At 39.0% G+C, this 13,844-nt stretch overlaps 1 protein-coding gene across 1 annotated transcript in view; it reads right to left on the bottom strand.

Annotated features, from left to right (window-relative positions):
- Positions 1 to 11,725: 11,725 nt before the first annotated feature.
- Positions 11,726 to 13,844, bottom strand: part of SUCLA2 (succinate-CoA ligase ADP-forming subunit beta) — a 34,279-nt gene continuing 32,160 nt past the window's right edge. Inside the window, exon 11 of the mRNA XM_010951402.3 lies at positions 11,726 to 12,473. Coding sequence (XP_010949704.1) covers positions 12,399 to 12,473 — 75 coding nt within the window. The 3' untranslated portion in view covers positions 11,726 to 12,398. The remainder of the gene's footprint in view (positions 12,474 to 13,844) is intronic.

Genomic DNA, 13,844 nt, shown 5'->3' with positions numbered 1-13,844 from the left:
ACTCATGGAAAATAAACCTCTGGTGCTGTGTCTCAGGGTGACTGAGATTTTCATGGGAGAAAAAACAGCAAATTATTGGGTACTTAATTATAGCACTGTCTTGTCTGGAAATGGAACAAGTAATATATTGAGTTGCGTTGACGAAAAGTAACAGCTTATAGGAACATTAAAGCCAATTTTAAGCACAAATCATATTCCTTGCTAGTTATTTACTGCCCCAATTTCTGTTCTTTGCTGATTAAAGATACAGCAGCAGTGAGCTACTCATGTTAGTTTTAGCCAGACACAGAAGAGACTTCTTACCCTTACAAATTGAGGCACGTGATGTGCGTTTGATTTTGCCACCTGTAAGGAGTTCGTGTCTCATTCCCTCTCACGAGGTCTGGTGTCCTTCCTACTTCTATGCAGTGTTAACAGCTTTTCTGGAATGTGATTATAAAGGCATCTCCCCATTGTACATTTGGTATCTGTGTCCTTAACTAATACTCAGGCCAGCTTTGCAGTTTAGCAGGTAGCCTGTTTTCCTCAGGGCAAGTCTTTCTCACTGCCTCCTCACTTGCAGCATAAAATGTACTCCCCATAAATTGCAGTTTGGTGGCTTAAGGGGTAGGTTTATCTCTGCATCCCAAGACTGCAGATTCAGAGGTACTCTGAGTCAGAACCCTGCTCCTGCCGATGACAGGGCTCGAGCTCTGAGGTCATCTGCCTTTTCAGGCTGGGAGATTAAAGCCTGTGCATCAGTAGAAGGGAAGAGAAAAAGAAAACTAAAGAGCAGAGAGGGCAGGCGGGCAACCGGAAGGGCTGAGGACAAGAGGAAGAAGCCAAGCCGCAGTGGGCTGGTGAGGAAACGGGGAGTCCCGCCAGGTACTGCCCGCGCAAGCTCGTGTTCACCTTTCTGAATTGAGTTCAGGATTCTTCCAGCGACCACCACCAAATGACAGAATATTCTACAGCCTGACATCACTTCCACTCTAAAACCAGCAAGATACGAGGGTGGTGTGTGGAAATAGAGTGAGAGAAAAGACGGAATTTTTCTCACGTGGAATACATGGGAAGTCAGAAAGCGCGCGTCACAGTAGCACTGAGACACCTCGGTTAAGCAGCTTCACCTTCTTTGCATCTCAGTGTCCTCATCTGTTAAATGGGGGTAACACCTGCCACCCGAGATTGTTGTGGGCACCAAATGACTGCGCACGTGAAAGCATTCCTGAGGCAAGGTAAGTTTTTATTTCAACCGCAGGCGGAGGGGTGGTTAATATGCCTGTACTTCAGAGATTCTGAGAACTAAAGAACAGATGCACTTGACAAGCAGAATCCAGGTACCACTGATTTACATGGTTAATTCCATCCACGTACTTATGTATCTACACACACTTCTACACATCAGATAACATAACGGGAGCCTTAAAAGGAACACAAAGTATTTCTTGGATATCTGAAAGGCTGCCATGTGACAGAGGGCTGGTACACCTAGAGTGGTTCAAAGATGGAAACTGCTGGAAAAACTTCAGGGAAACAGATTTAGGATCATTATAATAAAGATCTTTTGAAGATTTCCAGCTGTTTGAAAATGGGATGGCTCCCAGTAAAGGAATGAGTTCCCTGCTATTGAAAATGTTCAGGTTGAAAGGAACACAAGTGGGCAGGAACTCGGATCTGCTTTGTTCACGGATGTAACGTTGTGTCCAGAACAGTGTCTGGCACCCAGACATGCTACATATATAAATGAGCACACCCTATGGCGACCTGGAATCTAGACCTGCAATATTATGATAGATGTTCAACAATCATTCTCAGTTCTGCTGAGTCTGTGTCAGTTCAGCAGCTCAGCTGGAAGTTTCAGAGGCCATAGTCCTGTGAAGGTTTTCTTCGAGTTTAATTCACAAACACACAAGGATGATTCTGTATCCTCAGACAAATGACAACCAGAAAGCCCTACCTCACTCTTACACTAGCAGTGTGGGGTGAACAGCAGGTAAAGGAGCCAAACCGACGCAAATCCACCAACAGAGCCAAGTGGGAGCTGAAGAGAGGATGTGGTGCGACTGTAATACAATGACAGGTGGGTCTGCAGTAAGGAACATTTTCATCTCATACTCAGCACAGTGCCTGGTACAAAGCAGGTGCTCAAAAACCATTTGCTGAATTCAGTTGAAATTTATATCTGACAATCATCAAACTATGTCATCTCTTTTCTCATTAAGTTCACAATTCAGTTCTGTTTATTCATTTGCTTATTTTGATTTAGTTGCTTAATGTCCATCTCCCCAGCTACACTGCAAACAGCATGAGGGATCATGTCTCTTACTCATCGCTGGACACAAGTGCACCCCTGGTACCTTATAGTCCACACAGGAGATGCTCAATTACTATTCATTGAATGAAGACTGGAAGTGGATCCCTGAAATAATTGTGCAGATGAAAAAATTCCAGAATCGTAGAATCTTTCAGTTAGAAGAGACCTCAGCCATCTTTTCTTTTCTTATTATCAAGTCTTCCCATTTAGATCGAACAAGTTAAGAACTAGAGCAATTTAATCTACATAAAGTAACAATAGATGCAATAGTAACATCAAGGATATTTCTTCTAAACTGATGTTCAGAAGTGCTCGTAAGAGTCCCAGCAAAGACTCAGCTTCAAGTTCTTTGAGGGAAACGTTTGCTAGTCTACACTTTCATCTTCCAGCAGATTTTACAGTCAATCCAGAGATTGACTAAATTAGCCCTTTTCTCCAGGCAATATAATTGGGTTTCTCTTCTCATTGTCAGTTCTGCTGGAAGACAGGCTGGGCAGAGAAAAGAAATCAAGTCAAATTATGGGCATGAATTTGGCAGTTGTAATAAAAGCCAGGCCTGGTAGGAGGAGCTGGTATTTGGTGGCTCAAATGTTATCTCCCTAGAACTTTCCCATTCAGACTCTTCTCCGTCCCTCCACTCAAAGCTGTTCTATTTTTACCCCCAGAAGGCTTGAATGTTTGTTGAGGCAGTGCTGCTCCAAGTATGGTCCCTGAATTATTTACCAGTCTGCGACAAGATAAGAACTTACACCAGAATGTAAATGAAAGCACTGAAGCTTACTTCGTTGGAAAAAATCTTGCTACCAAGACAAAAACATATATCAGATGAACTAAATAGTGTGCTTGGTGATGTAATTGATTTATATCTTGGCAGCAGATCCTTACCTGGCTGCAAATCAGTAACAAATAGCTTCAGAGACTGGCACTTTGAGTAGCATTGTACTAACACATAAAGTGATATCTCCTCCTGGGTCTAAAGGACAATAAGAAGCTTCAGACCAAAGAAACAATTCCTTAGGCATGGGCGATGCATACGAGGTAATGCAGACCTATCACCAAGTCTGGTATGTAGTAGGTGCATAATCAATATCAACTCACTTCCTCCTACCCCCTGCCCCAATCCAATGTTCTGCAAAGGACCACCTGCATTAGAATCACCTAAGGAGTTTATTAAACATGCACATTGCCAGAGCAACTGAATTAGAATCTCTGGGTATGAGATCTAGAAAGCTGCGTACTTAATAGGCATCTGAAAGATTTTTTTGTGTGTAAGCCAAAATCTGGAACCGCTGGGCTAGGTCAGCCGAGACTGCAGAAGAGATCTTGGCACCCAGTTTTACAGCTGCAAAGATAACAAAAATAAAAGCCAAAAATGGGCATCATATAGGAAGATTTTCTTCCTGCCACACTTCAGAAAGTATGTGAATACAGAGTAGCTGATGCATCAGCTGATGCAAATACTGCTTAACTTATAAACAGGCCTTGCACTGCAGTGTGGCTACCATTTCTTGTTTAAGCAAAGTAAATAGATGATGGTTTCCTAGCCCACATTTAACTGCCATGAACCTTGTAGGATCTTTGATACTGGATAGCACATTTCTTGGTAAGATACTGGATATTTGATTACACTGAATTGAGAAACAATGGATTCTTTGGTTTTGATTTTGTTTTGTTTTGGTTTTAATGGTACTTTCTCACCTCAGAAACAGCCTGGAATTCAATCAGACTTTTTCTGAGGAAATTTCAAAATAATGCACTATTTTCAAATGGCACTCTACTCGCAAGTCCCCTAAATGACTGGCTTGCCAGATCCTGCTCAGGTAAGCAGGCTGAGTGCACTACTAGAAGCTCACTCGTTTGACGTTGCCATGACAACGAAAACGGGATGGAGAGTTTTACAGTCTCCTCACAATATTGCCTTATCAGCAATGACACCGCTATAAGACGGGCACCAGGCCAAGTGCTGTTCCACAAAAGGTAACCTTTGCCTACATTGTGGCATTATGGCTCAGCCAAGCAACTGGTCTCAGTCCACAGTCAAGTTCACAAGAGCAGGCATCCAGAGCAGAATCTAAACTATAGGGGCGAACACCATGGACCCATAACAAGCCCCCAATGTCAGGAATTTTGGGTTCGCCTAAGATGTCAGATACGGCTCCTTCTCTGTCCTCTCGATGACCTCCTTCAACAGTAAGAAAAGGGTTAGATAAAAAGACTGAGATCTATGCCCTCTCCCTTCACAAGAGTCTTGGTACACCAGACACAAAGTAAGTCATCACTCAAACCAGTATTTCCTTGTCTTCTTTATTGGCCCACACAGTCTTATACATCTGGGGTCAAATATGATACTTATTTTTTCCTCCAGTAGAATCTGAATCATCAGAAAGAGGAAAGTTCAATTTTTCACAAGTAAACAGTGATAGCTTTGATAGCTAAATGACTGACGGAGAGACTCCTTCACCTATGACAGCCTGTGCCATGGTTTTAACACTTTCCTACCTCCCACCCCAAGTAAAAGTTCAATGAAGAGCGTGTCTGTAGCAGGGGAGGGTATAGCTCAGTGGTGGTAGAGTGAGTGCTTAGCATGCTCAAGGTCCTGGGTTCAATCCCTAGATTTTTGTTTTAAAAAAAACAAAAAAAAATAATTACCTCTCTTTCCTCTCCAAAAAAAATAAAGAGCAAGGATGTAATAGTGGGCTTTAAAAAGGAAAAAATAGAAAAAAAAAAAAGAAAAATTAAAAAAAATTTTAAAGGTGTGTCTGTAAATGCCAGTTTCATATACACCCAAGAACACATAGGAAGTTGGTATATAATGAAGACGGCATTCCAAAATTGGTAGGAAACAGATAAAATAGTAAATAAATTATGTTTGTGAAATTGGCCAGCCATTTATGGGGGAGAGATATCTGCATTCATAACTCAAGTTCAGATCTTATACCAAAATAAATTAAGCCTTTCAAAATGTCATGAAAACCAGAAACCACAAAGAGTATATGTTTGATTATATTAAAAATTACATTTGCAGCAACATGGATGCTCCTGGAGAATGTCATTCTAAGTGAAGTAAGCCAGAAAGAGAAAGAAAAATACCATATGAGATCACTCATATGTGGAATCTAAAAAACAAAAACAAAAACAAACAAAAACAAAAACAAAAACAGAAATACAAAACAGAAATAGACTCATAGACATAGAATACAAACTTGTGGTTGCCAAGGGGGTGAAGGGTGGGAAGGGATAGACAGGATTTCAAAACTGTAGAATAGATAAACAAGATTATACTGTATAGCACAAGGAAATATACACAAAATCTTATGGTAGCTCACAGAGGAAAAAATGTGACAATGAATATATATATGTTCATGTATAACTGAAAAATTGTGCTCTACACTGGAATTTGACACAACATTGTAAAATGATTATAAATCAATTTAAAAAATTACATATGAGAAAGATAAATACTATATGATTCCACTGACATGAGGTATCTGAAGTAGTCAAACTCGCAGAAACAGAGTAGAATGGTGGTCTTTCAGGGGCTGGCAGAAGGTGAAATTGAGGAGTTGCTGTTCAGTGGGTATAGTTTCAGTTACACAAGATGAACAAGTTCTAGAGATGTGCCATATGACACTGTGCCCCCAGTTAACAATGCTGCGTGAGCGCTTACAATTTTATTGAGAGGGTAGATCTCATGTTAAATTATCACCACAAAAAAAATTACAGATGATAAAACATATGTAGTATATAACAAGTGGCTAATCTCATAAATGCAAAAAGCTCTTAAATTTCAATAAGAATGAGCAATCATTGGAAAAATAGAGCATGAGATGGAAATCACACATAAGCTCCTCCACAAAGGACTAGTAAATAGATGAAAGCCTACTCAACATTAAATAGGAAGGACATGGTTTTTGCCCATTGGAATTAGTTTTGTTCTGTTGTCAAATGTTTGGAAAAACCATTATGAACTGTGAATAGGGAAGTAACCCCTACAGATTTTCTGCAAAGCAGTTCAGCAGCTGCCATGAAAATATTACATAGCTTTCACACAGGTATTCCTCTTGTAAGTTTTTATCTGAAGGAGATATTAACCATGTGAAGAACATATGCACCAGAGCATTCACCTCCATTATTTATGATGTCAAAATGTAGAAACTGAAAGCTGATAATGCAAGACGAGGTTATGTAAAACAATGGTCCATGCATTCTCTTGTGTATGCAGACATTAAAAATGATGCGGACCTACACTGGAAGCCATGGAAAGATGCCTGAGAGTTTACTGAAGAAAAGCAAATTGTAGAACATTATATATAATTTGATACCATTTGTGCACATACACCCATATGTACAGAAGACCAGAAGATTGTTTACTAAACTGTTAACAGTAGTTATCTCTGGGTTCTGATATTGCAGTTGATTTTTATTTGTACTCTCTGTATCATTGGGGGTTTTTATTTGTTTTTACAATGAGTGTGTATCATTTTGACTAACACAAAAGTCTCTTTTTAAAAAGATAACACTAGTTTCATCAAAAATAGAATGAAAAATGCTTTCTGCTTTTGGAACTCATCAGAGGAATAATCATGAACTATTCGAGGTTTGTCTCCAGTTTCCTTCTTGTGAAACGTCCATCCCATCACCCTGGAACATGTCACCTAAATCTGCAAAACTGCACAGTGGTAATCAGACAACTCCTACCAAAGACATTGACAATGTTAGTATCAGTTAGTGTCATACAAACCAGACACGAAACTCAGGCCACCCCTGGCCCTTTCACTGCATCCCCCAACTTGCTAAATTGATCTATTTCTGTATTAGAGTTGACTGGACTTTAGAGTACACAGCAGCCGTGTGGCTTTTTTGATTAATGGCAATTGCTTCACAGATTTACAAAGCTGTGGGTACCATACTATTGACTAGAAACTGTTCATTATCGAGCTTCTCAATTCTGGATGTTTGTTTATATCCTCTTTCCAATTCATGTGTTTACATCCTCACAGATTGGACGTGATGGAGTTTTTCTTGACCTTACTCAAAACGTGATCTGCGTGGACTGATACTGATCCACAGGCAGTTCACAAATCTGCAAGATTGAATTAGATATTTAAGAGTAAGCGTTTAGACATTCTTACAGCAATTTGAAAGAGCAATTTTATGCTGTTGAATCAAAAAGAAAGAAATTGGGGCTTATATTTTGTATGCTATTTAAATTTCATTTTTTGTAGTAGTAGTTTTTATTGTGTGTTATAAAAGAAACAATCCATGACAGACTAGAAATTTCTAAATTTCTAATTAAAAAAAAATGGCCCTTTACCTCAGTTTCAGAGGAGTTGGTTTACATAACTAATTACCAGCAGTATAAATATAACATTTTAACTTTCCTATTGCTGCCATAACAAATTACCGCCAATTTTAGACAAACCAAAGTTCCTAGGGTGAAACTTCATGCCCAGTGTGATGTATTAGGAAGTGGGGCCTTTGGGAGGTGCTTGGATCATGAGTGGGGAACCCCTATGAATGGGACTAATGCTCTTATAAAAGGGACCCCACAGAGGTCCACAGACCCTTCTACCACGTGAGAACGCGGTGAGAAAGCATGTCTATGATCCAAGAAGCAGGCTCTTACCAGACACTGAATATACCAGTGCCTTGATCATGAGCATCTCCCTGTTTTAAGATCCACAGCCTTAATTGCATCTGCAAAGTCCTTTGCCAGGTAATGTAACATTCGCAGAGGTTCCAGGGATTAGGATGTGGGCGTCTGTGAAGGGGCCATTACCCTGCCCACCACAGACCGGGTGAGGTGACATCCAGGCGTCCTCATGTATTTGTAGGAAACCCAAAGAATAAGCGAAAGGAATGAAGGCTGTAATGACAAAATGACACACAGTGGAGGTGATGTGCCTGCTATAGGAAGCTGACAAGGGGGGACCTGTTCAGCCTCACTTCTCCTGGATGGAGATGCTTACTGGGTAGAGTTGGCTGCGGACTGCATCACCTGTGAGATTAGCAAGTGGAGGAAGGCATTCCCGCCCCACCACCATCACCACCACGATGGAAAGAAACGAAAAAGAGAAAGAAGCTGGTTAGGTGTGAAGAAACAAAAGTTGTCCGCGATCTTACCTCCTCGTGAGGCAGGAATAACATGAATAACAAAGGCCCCTCAATTTTTCCAGAGCAGAAAAAGGTGCTGACAGAGCTGGCTGTTTGAAGAGGAGAACAAAGATGGCCAAAGCCTGGATCCCGAGAGTATGCGGACAGAAGGTCAGGTCCTCAGGGACACTCGGCGGTGTCTCACCCAGTTTTCTCCTCTCCAGGCTGTAACTTACACGCCAGCTTTTACATCATTATTATTTTATCCCTTCACGTTTACCGCTGCATTTTAAATCAAACTTTAAAAATTGATTTACCAACCTTTTATCTTTCCTCATTTTACATTGCAAGCCTCTAAATCTTATTTCAGGCTATTGCCACACGATAAATTACATAAGCCCCCAAAATTGATTTTTCCACAGGACTTTCCCTACCCTTCACATTACGATGTGACCAAAGAGCATGATTCTCATTACAGCCCCAGACACCTGACCCATGACCTGCTAACATTTACCTACGCCCGTGACTTTTCAATTTCTTTAAATAGAATTCTTTGCCAGACAGAAACAACTCACCAAAATATGAACAGCTTCAGTGTCCTGCTGGGTTGTGACTGTTAGTTTCTTTTCCCTTTTTCTTTTTTTCTTTCTTTCTTTTTTTTTTTTTGCTTGTTTTCTCCCTTAACATGTGTAGGTTTTTAAAATCCCTTCTGCTACAAAGTACTGGTATCTTATCAGGCTTACTGTCCTAGGTTCTGCTGCTCCAAAGTTGATATAATAGTCAAAGTTGGTTATATTCTACGTAGAAACTGGAAAGTTTACATGGATCTACTCAACAATCACTTAGAGAATTCAAATGCTGAAGTAAGGTTTTTTCCACATGAAGCAGGTGGGGCTGTAAGGAAGGAAGTGCCAAGCCTGTATAAAGGGTATTCCTGAGAATACAGGCATGCTGAGTTTTACTGAACTTGACTTTATTGTGTGCTTCACACATACTGTGATTTTTACAAACTGAAGGTTTGTGGCAACCCTGCCTATCCGTGTCATTTTTCCAACAGCATTGGCTCATTTAGTGTCTCTGTGTCACATTTTGGAATTCTCCCAATATTTCAAAATATTTCAATTTTATTTGTTACTGTGATCTATAATCAGTGATCTTTGATGTTACTACTATGACTTGCTGAAGGCTCAGATGATGGTTAGCATTTTTTAGCAATAATTTTTTTAATTAAGGTATGTATTTTTTAGATGTAATTCCATTGCACACCTAATAGACTACAGTATAGTGTAAGTGCAAACTTTATAAGCACTGGGAAACCAAAAAATTTGTGACTAGTTTTATTGGATATTTTCTGTATCATGGTGTTCTATAGCTGAGCTCACAGTATCTCCGAGGTGTGCCTGCCTGTATGTGTGCCTGGGGGATGAGGTAGGAGGGTGTGTAAGTAGCTACCAGGTGGTTGTTGCAAATTTCCCTTCTTCACAAAGCTGACTTCCTCCCCCACTGTTACATTACAATCCTTCTTACCAAGATTAGTTATATCCTGTTTTAACTCCACTGGATATTTTTTGTCCTCGTGTTACCTGACTTCTCAGCTCTAATACTTTCAATCACTCCATCCCAGAAACATTCTTCCCTTATCTTGTAGTTTTCGGGGTCCACCACTTAAGCAGGGTTGGAGAACGAGCAGCCAAGACAGCTCCCTCTAGTGGTCTAAGCATCAGAAGGCTTCCTAACCCCAAGATTCATTACTACCTCAGTCCTAGCAGTTACTAATCTCTGAGTTAACTCAGCATCCACTGTTTTGACCTTTCAGTACCCAACAGGAGGTGTGATGGTTTTAAAATATGTCAAAAAACTTCCTGACCCTTCCTTCAAGAGTGGAGCTGGAGTCCCCTCTTCTTGTGACCTGGACCTAGTGATTCATTTCTAAGAGTGTGGCAGAAGTGACAATGAGATGAGAACACAAAAGGCATCTTGGCTTCCTTCTTGTTCCCTTGGGTCACTTGCTCTGGAGGCAGCCAGCTGCCCTCTCACAAGGACACTCAAGCAGCCCCATGGATAGGACAACATGGGGAGAAACCGAGGCCAACAGCTGTGTGTGTGAGCTACCATGCAAGTAGGTCCTCTAGCAGGAATCAAACCTGCAAATGACTGCATCACCAGCACCACCACCCAGCTAAGCTGCTTCCAAATTTCTGACCCATAGAAACTATGAGATAAATGTTTTGTTGTTTGAAAAGCACTAAGTTTTGGGATAATCTATTATGCAAGGCTAGATAACTAACACACCAGCATTACCAAAATCCTGTACTACATCTTCTCTGAAATACCATGCCTTGTCTTTAATTCCTGGCTGAACCCAACCAATACAAATGCCAGTCTCTTCTGAGCTACTCATTGGCTGGCATTCTTTGGAATGATTGTTTTAAATGAAAAGCTAACAGCTTGGACATTTTTCTTTTTACTTTTTCTTTATTGCAGTATAGTCAATTTACAATGTTGTGTCAATTTCTAGTGTACAGCACAGTGCTTTTCAGTCATACATGAGTAAACATATATTCGTTTTCATATTCTTTTTCACCGTACTACATAGCTACTAGAAGATATCGAACATAGTTCCCTGTGCCATACAGTATAAACTTGTTTATCAAGGCTTGGACTTTTAATTACAACTTTACCACAATTTTAAATGACTTAATGGCTCGGATTAAGTCTTTTAATGTATAGGCAGGGAAGACAGATCGATAGACAATGATATATGTAAGGTTGACTGGAATAGATATATTTCATGTGTTCTCTCTGTAATTTCTCTCCCTCTCTCTCTGCCTCTGCCTCCCTCTGCCCACTAAATAATTCTAGTGAGGATGAGAAAGGAGCTAAGGAAACTGAGGTACACTGAAATTTGGAAACTTGTCTACTTTAAGAAATAGGTAGAAGTTCTCCAATTCACCAGCAGCATGTTTACATACATAGTCCACTGCTTGGCTGGTACTTCCTTCCATGGTACTTACGCTGTCACTACCACCCGTCTTAACATTGTTAATAGTTAAATATCAACTGTTTTATGCAATGAAGAAAAGATGGATGTCTACATACATAAATACACACACACTGGGACACAAAGGACAATGTGGAGTTTTTCTGGAGACGGTACTGATGGCACACACAAAAACAGTAGAATGCAAGTGAAATATCTGTAGATAGCTTTACAATATGTCATACAATGCCCCAGCACATAAGCTACACATCAGTTCCTTAGAGGTGTTTAGTGCAATGATGAACACATCAATTTCTACTGTTTACTTAAAGAAGAAAAAAAAACATTAATCAAAATCACATTGGGAGATTTTTATTAATTTAAATTGACATTATTTGATACAAACCTACAGGTTCTTCTCAAGACCACAGGATCATGAAGACTTGCAGTTATCGGGATTTTGTAATGATTAAAACAATGTTCAAATAACTCACAAGTTACTTCACTGAAATACTTAAAGGAATACTCTGGGGAGTGTTTGAAAGATCTGTTTATAAATAGTGATTGATATATTTACTTAGGTATTTGATGCTGAGGATAAACACTTCTGATACAAAACATTGTTTTAATACATTGCTCTACTAATGAAACTAGTTATTAGATATAATACATTTCTAACACTAAAGAATATAGCTTTATCTTCATATTTATTTTATTCATAAGACTCATCAATGAAGAATGTTGTATCTGACAATAATAAACTGCCATATTGCAAGTGACATTCTGCAGAAGTGAAGAAAAAAAGGCTGCAACAAAAGAAACCAGATAACTGCATTACACATTCTTTATACACACAGCCCATTCTGAACAGTAGGGTTAAATGCAGGCCAAATGCTTTTAAAAGTTTTTGTACCTAGATGGCAATTACAATTTCCACACACTAAAGATAAAAGAAACAATAATAGTACATAACACAGTATTTTTAACGATTATAGCACATTTAACATCTTCCGCCACTGGGTTCTCTGATCAGATTGGCAACTGAAATTTCACATCCACCTGAGCTTGCTTGGCTAAGGTCACTATTTCAGAGAGCTTTACAACCTGAAAGAAAACAAACAAACAAACAATGTTTGTCTCTATTTTCACAAAAACATAAAGTCAGAACTATTGATCAATGTGAAATTAACATGTTTAATCTTTTTCATTTAAAACTTCTGGGCCATTCTGACACTGTTATAAATCACTTCACAGCCTTATAAGCGTGTGCCACTCTCAAAGGATAGTCAAATCTGACACTCTCCTCACTCACATGCCATAACCCACACTTGTTTATATATATAAAATGTATATGTATATGTATAAAATCAGAAGGTATTAACTAGATACATATCTGATATGTACATATACCTTTTTTTTATTGCCTAAATTTTATCTATCTTAAAGACAGAAACTGTCTTAGCTGGGTGCTACACAATGCAAAGCATGTCTAAATAAAAGTTCATTTTTGAAAAATGTATATAATCTTAACTTACAATACCGGGATAGGGGTTTGGGTCAAGGAGTTAGTATTTTACTTTCCGTCAGAAAGTTAACAATTATCAACCTGAATTTTCTCTATCATCTGTCAGAGAATATCCAGCTGGTACCATACAAAATATACAAATTAAACATCTAAAATCAAACAACAAATTCAGCTTCTCTCCTCCCCAGTAGAGTAATTAAGAGAAGGTTTTCATGTTAGGCACCATGAGTTCAAATGCCAGTCTATTGCTTATGACATGTGATCCTAAATAAGTTAATTTATCTAGCTTCTGTTCCTTCAGCTATAAAAATGGAGATTGTATCACCAAACTCATATTGAATGAGATACTCGAAGAAAAAAAAGCACTGAATGCACAATAAATTATAAATGGTAGTAGTTGCTAGTATCATCATCATCACATTATTATTAAATATTGTCATGACTTCCATAACCTCCTACTCTGTAAAAAACACTGTAGACACAACTTAAATCAACTGTTCACTTTTATCTTTCATGGTTTATTTGATCAAGGCCCTATTGATTCTTCTCCTTTCTTTCCATATCCACAAAGTTTTTCTTAACTCAGGCTCTCATTGCAAACAAGTATATTTTCAGAGACAACTTATAATCTATCCATTATCCTAACCTCACCTCACATCTAATTACTGCACCAGTCAGACTCCTACTATCCCTTACTCTTCCCTTCCACACTTTATTCCACATCTTACAGTCAAAACAGGCTTTCTGAAACACTTTCTCACTACCATTCCCTTGCTCAAAATCTTAAACTCAGGTTTGAATATAAGTTCTCCTGTCTCTAGACTGTAGTTGAATTTTATTTAGTAGTTAAGTACTTTCCCAAAGTATATCCCAAAGAATGAAATAAGACCTTTATTATTCTTATGAAATGATATCACATTAACTCAGCAAATCTCAAAAGCCTATTTATT

Source organism: Camelus bactrianus, chromosome 14 (assembly GCF_048773025.1).
Source record: "Camelus bactrianus isolate YW-2024 breed Bactrian camel chromosome 14, ASM4877302v1, whole genome shotgun sequence".
Taxonomy (NCBI): domain Eukaryota; kingdom Metazoa; phylum Chordata; class Mammalia; order Artiodactyla; family Camelidae; genus Camelus; species Camelus bactrianus.
The sequence above is the reverse complement of the archived record's forward strand: the minus strand, read 5'-3'. Positions and strand labels throughout refer to the sequence as shown.